At 40.0% G+C, this 11327-nt stretch overlaps 1 protein-coding gene across 1 annotated transcript in view; it reads left to right on the top strand.

The window, feature by feature from the left end:
- Positions 1-1068: 1068 nt before the first annotated feature.
- The window catches only part of MYCT1 (myc target 1), a 24384-nt gene continuing 14125 nt past the window's right edge, over positions 1069-11327 (top strand). The window contains exon 1 of the mRNA XM_019550063.1: positions 1069-1227. Coding sequence (XP_019405608.1) covers positions 1176-1227 — 52 coding nt within the window. The 5' untranslated portion in view covers positions 1069-1175. The remainder of the gene's footprint in view (positions 1228-11327) is intronic.

Below are 11327 nucleotides of genomic sequence, written 5' to 3'. Positions count from 1 at the left end.
AGGGGGCTGGACTCGATGATCTCCTGAGGTCCCTTCCAGCCCTAATGTCTATGAAATCTATGAAATCTATGAAAATGAAAGGACAAAATTTAGTTCTTATTTTAAAGGGACATAAAGTTTGATTTGTTTGAAGGGAGGTGAACCCACTTACACCAACAATGAATTCGGCAGTTTGTCTTTTACTTTCTCTCTACTTCATATTTGTTAGCAAACACAATGGGCTAGTTTGACCACTTAAACTGAGTACCATTTTACCACACCAGTAGTCCCAATGATTTCAGTGTAACTAAATGCAGAGAACGTGTTTCTCGGTGTAAAACATAGTGTGAAATTGGGATCAGTATTAAGATGCCCAACAATCATAAGATAAACCTAAAGCATGTAACAATCATTTTTTTAACATATTTAATCTTTGTCATATTTTGAATAGTGTATGGCATTTATAGAGGCGTGATTGGAATTGCCATTTTAGTTACACTAGTAGTCTGTCTTTGACAATAACCAGTAGCAGATTCTTCAGAGGAAGATAAGAGAACTTCCATCCTAGTGCTCCCAGAGGGAGTTTTTTTATTTGGACTTCTTGTAGGTTCTTGTCAAGAAGCATGTGTGTTTACATTTCCTAGACATTTTCTACTAATGAAAATATAGATGTTTTCAGTATGCTTATATATGCCTATGAAAACAACACAATAAAATGTTATATTTAATGAAGGAATACTTAATAGGAGTCAATCAGCTTCTTCATTCCTGGTTTGCCTACTATTCCCATACTATGACAAGAATGGTTGTTTTTGAATGCTTGAGCATGAAGCCATTACTAGAGAGAATCACTGTGGGGATGAAGAGTGGACATTCATCTCTCTAACTGTGATGCAGTCCCATATTTCAGAAAAGAAGGAGATTTGGTATTGTTTTAAGTTAAAGCACTCAGCCAAGGAAATGACAAGAAGGAAATAGTTCCTCTGTCTCAGGAACCATGTGGTGCTCCAAGATAAGACAAACAGTTGCTAATTTGAGTGTCCAAGCAGGAAATGATACTCTAATTTCCTTTTAGGCAAGCAAAACAGTGTGACCGGCTGTGTAAAAGCATTTCTTCTGCTGCTACACCTCAGATGTTCTGAAATTAAGTGCTCCATTGTGGACATACTAGTATTGCAAATACTGTTTTGGATGTTATGGATAAACAGGGTACTAGTTCTGACATCGAATGGCCACCAAAATTTTGGGGTAAGGATTTTGAGATTTTTTTACATATTAGAAAGGGGAATGGGAATTCTGAAATATGACATTAATTACGTTAAAAAGTGACATCTAAGCTTACTTGGGACACTTTCTAGCATTTCAATAGAAACATAGTAGTACAGAATACTTCAATATTTATTGTGTTGCAAAACAGAAGTATATTTCAAATGCATATTGCTGGAGGATTAAGAAAATTTCTTAATGAATTCACCCAAGGACTAATCCAAAATTCCTTATTGAAGTCAGTGAGAGTTTTGTCCATTGATAGTCATACAGCTTCAGATAAAGTGCCTAATCTCAATGATTTCATAGAACAATTCAATTAAGGTAAGCAGGATTTAATTAATTTTCAGATGATCCAGTATATCAATCCCAAAATAATCCCAGTAGTAGCTGTGGAGCAATCTTTATTCCAAATTGTTCTATTATTTGACTTGTTTTCTTTTAGATGTGTGTCATATACACTGTATTTACCTATTGTATGTGTGTCATAACAAGAGACTTTTACAGGAATCCTTGAAATATATAAAGTTACATACTGGTTTATACTGGTGAAGCATGAGTCTGTTGTGGGAGAACTTTTAAGGGAGTTCCTTCATTTCTTCTCGTGTGAGCAGGAAAAAGACTATACCATGTAAATTCTGATTCTTTCAGTAACACATACTTCCCTGCTTGATTAGGATGAATAAGACACTTCACCTCTGTGTCTCAGTTTCTTCTTCTGTAAAATGGGGACAATACTAATTGGATTTGTAAAACATTTTGAGATTGGCAGGGGAAAAAGGCTATATTGGAGCTGAATATTATTATATTTTTATAAAATACATTCTCTGTGCTTAAAGCAGTGTTAGCTGGTCTTGGAAACATAGGTGAATACTAGTTTTGAAATGTAAACTCCATGTGTTTTTAATTTAACTAGTTCCAAACAAAAGTGGTTTCATAGAGTTAGATCTGTGAGAAACCTGGAGTAAAGGGTAAAATTTTGAGGGGCAGGGCTTGTCACAGGGATATATATGCCTACTCATCAGAAAGTTCACGAGAAGGACAAAGTTATTTGAGACTCTGAGAATTAATTAGCCATTTTCTAACTCAACAGTGCAGTGGTGTGGTTCTCTTTATGGGTCCTTCATCTGCATTCAGGGTTGGGCATCTATTTCCCTTTTTATGCCTGTTGCTGACAGCAATAACTGTATTGACATTACTTCTATGCTCACATTACTTCTAGGTGTATTTCTGGGCTTGCCAAACCTATGCTTTTCCCATATTCTGACTGTATAGAGCAGAACCTGCACAAGTTTCCATAATATGGGGAGAGTCAGCATTAATTATCACTCCTATGGGTTGCCAAGGAATAATATCCTATGGGTTGCCAAGGAATAATATACATACCCATGACCGCTTCTACTTGGCAGAGCTGTCATAGTGTCCCTATTGTGAACTGACCAGTCTTCTCATGCATGGGCTTTCTTTGTTGCAAAGGCCTCTTTGGCTTTCTTTTCTTTTCCCTGGCAATTTTTGGCACGTTGCAGTAGGGTTTCCATTTCTTTCTTCCCAAATGTAATATATGGGAAGTGAGGAAAAGGAAAGGAAATAGTATGATCCAATATTTTTTTGGAATGCTTGAAGGGCACTGCTTTTTATTTTCAGCATACTTAAAGCTAAATATCATGAATTAAAAATAATGAACAACGAGAAAACATTTAATATATCTGCCTTTTCATATCATATCATGTAATGTATCTGTTCTCTAAAGCCTAATTTTATGAATATGCTCTTTTACATTCTGTTTCTCCCTTTCTTTCTTTTTAGGACCCTGTTTCTTGGGACACTGAACAAGTGTTTTATCTGAGATCATATTACTATAGCATATTAAAAGTTATATCATATTCTGAGTGGTTGTACAGTAATGGTTATTATAATCTCAGCCCACCCTAGACAGGGCTGTAGCTAGCTGTGCCCCCACACCCCTAGACAATGACCCCAGCACTGCTGCTCACATGTTTGTGAGGACATGTAGTCACAACATCCAGAACCCATGATCATGTGCCTACCACATCATGTGCCTACCACTGCCTTCTAGCACTGCATGTGCCCCTGGCACAGTGGGGCAAGCCAGGCCTGACACTGGTGGCAGGAGGAGGGAGGCATGGAGAACTGAGCCTGGTAGAGGGTGCTGCTTCTGCTGCTGGATCTACACCTGCCACTGGATCTGCAGCATTGAACTGGCCTTGTTGCAGTACTGGGCCTGGGACTAAGAAGCAGCTGACTGTCTGTCCCAGTTTTTGCACCACTCAAGAATCTTGAACTAGCTCTTGTGCAGAGCTGAGGTTGGCAATCAGCTGATTGTTAGTCCTAGACTTCACACCACACCAAGTCCTAAACTTGTCTTATCTCTGTGGAGTAGGCCAATGATAGCTAAACAGGTGTTAGTTAATATGATCTGGAAATACTCCTCCCATGAAAAAAATGTCCCTTTGAATCATAGTATCATAGAAAATTAAGACTGGAACGGCCCTTAGGAGGCCATCTAGTCCAACACCCTGCTTAAAACAGAACCACTCCCAACTATATCATCACAGGCAAGGCTTTGTTTAGCTGGGTCCTAACAACCTCCAAGAATGGAAATCCAATGACCTCTCTGTGTGGCCTATTCCAGTGCTTTACTATCCTCCTAGTGAAAAGGTTTTTCCTAAACTATCCTAAACTTCTCTTGCTGCAGCTTGACCCCATTGCTCCTTGTTCTGCCATCTGCCACCACTGAGAACAGTCCAGCTTCATCCTCTGCACCCCCCTTCAGGGAGTTGAAGCCTGCTATCAAATCCCCTCTCAGTCCTCTCTTCCTCTGGGCTAAATAGGCCCAGTTTCCTCAGCCTCTCCTCAGAAGTCATGTGCCCCATCTCCTGAACCATTTTTGTTGCCTTCCACTGGACTCTCTCCAAGTTGTCCACATCCTTTCTGTAGTGGGGGCCCAAAACTAGACACAGTATTTGCCTTTGTATGTTATGATAGGATCTTGCTTGTGTTTTACTGCTTGAGCATGTGAATCCTTGAATGTTAAATTAAGTTAATATGTCCTGAGTGCAATGAATGACACGGCCCTTAAACATATGTGTTTATATTTCCTAGGTATTTTATACTAATATCAATACAGGGTTCCCTCACTTTATGCAGGTTCTGAATGTGCAAGTTCGCTCTTATGCGATGACCATTTCTATACCAATAATTTATTATATGGGAGGTAAATGCGCTCTTATGCAATCAGTGTGGTGGAAGCCTGCTGTCAGCTGCTTTGTGCGGTGCATTGTGGGAGTGACACACACCAAAATATAGTCTCCTGTGTGGATCGGTGCTCCTCAGTTGTTGTCTGCGACACGTGTTTTTGTAGTTGCCATCCCCATTATGGTCACATTCATCACCACCCTGTACTTGGGTGTACCGTCTGCTGTTGGTGAGTACCAAAATTGTCTTGTAAAAGTGGCAAAAATGGGTTTGGGAGTCAGTACAGTGGAGGTCTTGGAACTTATCCCTATTAGTTACATTGTAAAGTGGGTTCCCTTAATGCAAATTCAAGTTATGCACCATTTTCCAGGAACACAAGTACAGCATAAAGCAAGGGAAACATGTACCTTAAACAGCCAGATAGTGTTATGAGCTCTAGCAAATTATATAAGCCCTGATGTCCACATGTTTCTTTTCTTTTGTTATGTATCCTATTGCGTTCAGGATGGTGTCACATGTTCAACTTAACACTTATTAAGTGAAGTTAAAATGAGAGCAGACTTGTGTTTAAGAAGTTCAGCATATATTAAGTGCCATCTTGGCATTGCAAAGTTGTTCCTTTTCAGGCAAGGGCTATATCCTAAAATATACTAATAACTAAGTCACAACAGTCCAAGGGTTTGCAACTGTTACAATTGACCCTGTGACACCACTCTCAATCTGGTTGCCAATATGCAAACTTAGACATGTGTGTTTGCTGACCAGGTACTTTCTTTGTGAGGAAAATATTAAATACTGTAAAAATTGTTGAAAGAATTATTCAACATTGTCATTACTCTCTTATGATTTTATAAATTATTTATTATTGTCTAATGGTTGATACCGTGTTCTAGAAGAACTACAGGCATCTTGTTTTCTGAAACTCTTGACATTTCCCCTGATAGCTTAACACAATAGCTCTTTCAAAATAACCTTAAGAATTTTAAAACAATGAACAAAGTAAGGTCTCCACTCTGAAACAGTGCTTGTTTATATTTGATAAGATAATATTATTTTCACATATGGTCCATGCCATACAATTATATTAATAGTTATCATAAGCAAAATCATGAAACTTAGAAGCACAACTTTGTTTAAGTCATGTTATATAAATTGCATTAGTGATCTCAGTCCACTTTCTGTTGTACAATTGTGCATGTCATGAAAAAAGACTTTTTGACAAATCCCACAGATTAGTATGATTAGAGGCCAAAGACTGAATAAGCCTAACTACTCTTTATCATCACATTGGTAGGGGAATGTGAAAGGAGATTTTGCCACTGCTAATTGTGCGTATTCTGGAGGTCTTATCCTCCATTGTCTGCATACAGAATCTTTTTTAAACATCTTTAAAAAGTGCAAATAGGCTGGGGAAAAAGGAACAGGCATCAAAGCAAATAAAATAAATTGTAAACAAAACATCTAAAGGAATAAACTGTAGGCTTAAATTCATGAATATTTATTTTAACTATTTTAATCTCCTCTCTTGTTTTATACTTTTAGGAGATTTATGATAGAGGTTATGGTCATGTCACCAAATATCCCTTGTTCAGTAGGTGATATGTTGTCTTCCTGCTACCTAGAGTTAGCAAAGTTATTCTCATGTCTGGCAGTTCTATTCCTTACTTTCCAATACCCACATTTTATTAAAAATGTATCAAGAGTGCTTCTCAAATGCATACGTTGTCTCAGAGAACTTGGCTGGACTGATATTCTATGAAGGAAGGCTCTCTCTATTAACACCCATTCCTTTTTCCATGTATTTATGAAATGTTGCTATCTCTAGTAACTTTGATCTTGCCTTGGGAAGCCACAAGGTGATGTTCTGGCAAAGGGTGGGAATATAAGTTATGGAATCCAATACCTGGTGCAGTACAGTATTACTGGAGTCACATGGACCTGTGGGTGGAGAATCTGAAATGATGATTTCATTGGCGACTTCAGCTGGAGTTTACCTGAATAAGGACAGAGTATAATGTAAATAAGAGTCTCAAGGTTTGGCACCCAGACAGCTAACACTACCTTCACTTTTTATTATTTTTTTTTACCATTTTAATATATTCTTTATTGAGTTAATTTTGATTTGTAGGTGAGAAGTGAAACAGACTGAAAGAGATGCTCATGTTTTTACCGTGGGAGGGAAAATGACATTTCTGCAATTATTAGAAGACATGCATTCAGTTACAATCTGATTAAACACAATAAAGGACTTTGAGAAAAATTCCATTCATGCAGTGTAGATGGTAATATATTTTCAGATTAGGAAATTTAATTTAAATAGTACTTTTGATCAATACCACTGGAGAACAGGGGAGAATAAATGTAAGCAGTTATTAATCATGACCAACTTGGATCCCTAGACTCTTTGTGCAGTCATGATTAAATCAAGCATTGCTTTCTTTTAAAAAATATAACATGGCAATTTATTAACCTTTAAAAGTATTTTTCCCTAGGGTCAGAATCCAGGCAGTCATTTACACAGTACATGAGGGATAATGCTAAGTATCAGTTTGCTTCTCAAATCTTAGGTTTGGTATTTACTATAAACATTACTGATTCTAGAGCTACAAGCATAGCTTGAGCTTGCCTTCTACATCAAATGCACACTAATAGCCTGAAAACAGAGGTCCAGATTTTGTCCTTTGTTACATCCTAAAGAATTAAAGCATATGGGCCAAATCCTACTCCTCCAAGCATGTATGTAAGCAGATGTAAAGGCCTAAGTGTGATCCTGTTCCAACTTGAGTTGCTGTACATTCATTAATGAATCTGTTCTTGTCTGTACCTTAGCTTTAAAAATAAGTCACAAAGAAGCAGTGAAGAAGAAGAGAGCCCACCCATCTGTAGCATTAACAGTTTTTCAGGAACTTTATCAGAGTGGAATAGGATTGCTTACTTTTAGGGTCTGAAATACTACTTCTGGACAGCAAGCTTGACGTGAAAGGCTATAGAATTATGGAATGTGTCGATGCCTTTCCGGTGTGTACCTGCCACCGTGGTATCATGGCAATAGGTCCTGGGTCATCTTCCTCCAGGATTCTCTTGGAAGGTCATAGTGATAGTGAGTAGCACTGTGTCCCCAACTGTTTCCCTCTCTTTCCGAGTGTCTCCCCCCTACTTCTCGTGTATCTTTCACATCTCTTTTCTCTCAGACTTCATTTTCTGGACACACTTTCACTCACTTCTCTGCTTTCTCTCTTCCATATCCTTGCTTGATGAGTTGTCCTCCTCCATCACAGCTTCAGCAGTACAAAAGAACCTTCCAAAAACATATCGGGGGGTTGAACATTCACGGTGCACATGTGAGAGCATAGGTTGAAATAGCAATAATAGCTTTAACCCCAGCATTTCCCCCCTAGATCTGGAGTTGTTCTGCACTGGGCAAGACCCCTGATATAAGTCACAGCAGCCTGAGGGTACCACTGTTCTGCCAGGTCAGAATTGCTGGAAGTAAATGAGCTCCAGATATCATTCCTATGCTAGCAGCTACAAGGAAGAGAGGATGGGGCATAAACCCCACTGCAAACACTTCACACCACCAAAGATTTTGTTTGAGAAGAAATTTTCAGAGGGCTGGTGAAGAAGACTACACGGGAGCTTTGTATTACTGGAATAGAACAAAGCAGCTGAAGTACACCACAGACTTAGCACCTCAGACTCCAGGTGCAGTGTCACCCTTAGTGGCCTTATTTCCCAAAACAGCATTACTATTTTTGTTTTTAAAGAATTTAGTGCCAGAATGCCTGTTCTGATGGTATTTTAATTAGTGGAGATGAGCCAAGACTCCTGATGCAGGATCACCTTTCTCCAGGCAGGATGGCTTAATAACTTAATGGCATTTGCTTGCACAATCATTTTCTTCTTGGCACTTTCTGCAACACTTACTGTGATTTGGAAAATCCCCCAAATTAAAAAATGTTAACATTCTGCAACATCAATGCAGGAGTCAGGATGGATCCCATTCCCATAGTATCTCTGGGCTAGCTTGTGACTGACCAAGTGTACAGAAGAGATGTGAGGAAGGGAACCAGGAACATTTGTTTCCTTTGTGATCCCTGAATGAAGGAGTGAGACCACTTCAGTCCTTACAGACTCTGAAAGAGACCCAGGAGAAAAGGGATATGGCCTTGCAGTAGAGTAATTTAGCTATGTCATACTAATTCTAAGGAACAATTCCCTCCCTTCCACCCCTTCACCCTCAGGACAGAAGGACTCTTCAGTGCTGACATCATGAGCCAGAGGCTAGTATTTCTGATGATTACTGATGATTGGTTAAGCTTCTATTAACTTAGAGCAGGGGTGTCAAACGTATGCCTACAGGCTGGATCTGATCTGTGGAGCTGTATGGTCTAGCTTGTGGGTCTCTGGACTGAGCCCATATGCATGGCACGTGGACCAGACTCAGCACTGTGCAGCCTGCACACAGGACATGGACTGCATGTGGTGCTCCACCAGATCAGTCCTGGGCACTGGCTCTGAGGCCATTCTATATTGGGCTGCACCAGAGCCAATATGCAAGGCCAGCCCAGCAGGGTGCCACATGTAGTGCCTGCTCCATCCTTGTCCCCTGCTCTGTGTGCAGCACATGTGGCCTGCTCAGTCTGCATGTTGTACTTGCTGGCCCTGGGGCTTGTTGTACACACGGCATGCAGGACTGGCACAGGACCTGTGCTGCCCTCTATACATGGGCTAGACCTAGCACTGCATGCAGCTCAAGAGATTTGTATAATCAAATACTAAATAAATATACAGTAACAGGACTTTCTGCTACTGTGCAGTATTATTAGGCTACAGTACAGTGTCTCTTGTGTAGATGTGCCCAGTTTGCATTTAAATCATATAGCATGTAAACTCTAGATGAAACAAATCCAGTAAGGAACAGAAATAAGTATCAGGCAGAATTTATTATCTGAATAAAAAGAAATCATAAATAAGAAGGTCAAGAAAGGTCCTATTAAAAAGCATTAGTAAAGAAGGATTGTCTAATAGACTGATGACGAGAATGGAAATCATACTATCTACAGGTTCTCCTCCCAGCAATGTGTGTCAACATCTACAACATGCTACCAGTCATAGTGTGTAACATGTGCAATCTGCACAAGGACCAGAGTTCCCCCCTCAAATGACAGACTATGCACTTTGGGGAATCTGGATCATGATTATATCAAATAAAAGGTGCTTGTAAGTTTGCCTTATCCACCTAATGTGCACTTGGTGAAGATAAAGGCGAGATGAGGTCCTTCTCCTCTAACTAAGCAACATTACTTCATTTTTTCCTGCTGGCAGAATGAGTATAGATTCCAGTGTTAAGGATCCCATTTTAATAGTAAAATTAGAGAAAAACAGGACTGGAAGAGGTCCTATCTCAAGAAGTCATCGAGAAAGGTTGTGGAATCTCAGGGCACATCTACACATGAAATTAGCATGACACAATAAACTCTGGTGCACTTCATGCCAGAGTTTATTGGTCCTGGGTACAGTGTTTACACATGCTCCCAGGACTGCAGCACATTGAGCTGGGGTGGCACAGCCCCAGCTGACAGAGGTGCCAGGTGTTCAGCCTGCCAGCAGGGGACTGCTCCCTGACAGCTCAACATGCTGTGGAGGGGCTGGCTGGGGCATGAGGGTGCTACAGTATGGGACTAGATGGCAGGCAGTCCTGCACTGTAGCACCCTCATGCTCCAGCCAGCCCCATAACCTCCATCCACATGTGCACTGTGGCAGAGTAAATGACCCCAGAAGTGCCGGTGAGAAACCAGAAGTGCCGCCAGCAAAACCAGAAGTGCTGCCAGTGCTTCTCAGGTGGCATACTGGCTGCACTCCCCACTCCCTGGCCGGTGAGGGCCAATTTCAGGGAGGGCACATGCCCCATCCCCCATCCCCCCCTACACATCACCTATGGATAGAACAGTAGTTATATTGGGCAGCTAACCTATGGCAGAGTTAATTAGTTTATTCAGGTCTAAGAGTTCTGCACATATAGATGAAGGCATTTTACTGCAGAGCTAATTAATCATCTTAAAAGTAAGCATCTTGTGTAGATGGCCCCTCCATCACTAGAACTTTTTAAAGCAGGTTAGACTAACACTTGGATGAAATAATCTATACAGGGATGATCCTGCCTTGAGCAAAGGGTTGGAATAGATGACTTTCAGTCCAGGCCCCCTGCTGTTGGCAGAGGCATTTCTTTCTGAAAGATACCTTGCCCCTTTGAACTCTTCTGTACTGGTGCTATTTGAATTAGGAAGCACAGAGCCGAACTTGCATCAAGGTTTAGAACATCCTATTTCCCTTTTCAGTAAATAACTCAGACTGAACAATTTTTTGCATACTCAACGGAGGATTAAAAGACTTATCCTCTGTTAAAGTGAACTTAATGCTGAGTAGCTGCACTAGATAGAAACTTCCACTTATAATATTAGTGTTTCATGAATAGTCCTAGATGACATTTGATTGCATTGGATCCACTGATGTCTGGGCCAAATCAGAGGTCTGTAAATCAAAGGGGATGAATGCTTGAAACACTAGGTTTGGATCTAAGTGCCTGTTTCACTACAAACTTCCTGTGTGACCTTGAAAAACTTAATTAATTTCCCTGTGCCTCTGGCCCCTATCTGCAAAAGGGGGATAATATATTTTTCTAGCTTGCAAAGATGTTGTAAGTGTACATGCATTAAATATTGTTAAAAGACTATGATAATTTCTAATGCATTACTACAAAGAATACATAATCAGAAAAAGAATCAATGGTATCTTTTTTTCTTATGCATCTTATGCACAAAAATATGCAGCTGCATTAAATATATATATATGGATTTCAAACTTT

Source organism: Crocodylus porosus, unplaced genomic scaffold, assembly GCF_001723895.1.
Source record: "Crocodylus porosus isolate Cpor-Errol unplaced genomic scaffold, CroPor_comp1, whole genome shotgun sequence".
In the NCBI taxonomy this organism is placed as follows: Eukaryota; Metazoa; Chordata; order Crocodylia; family Crocodylidae; genus Crocodylus; species Crocodylus porosus.
This window is presented reverse-complemented; position numbering and strand designations above follow the sequence as displayed.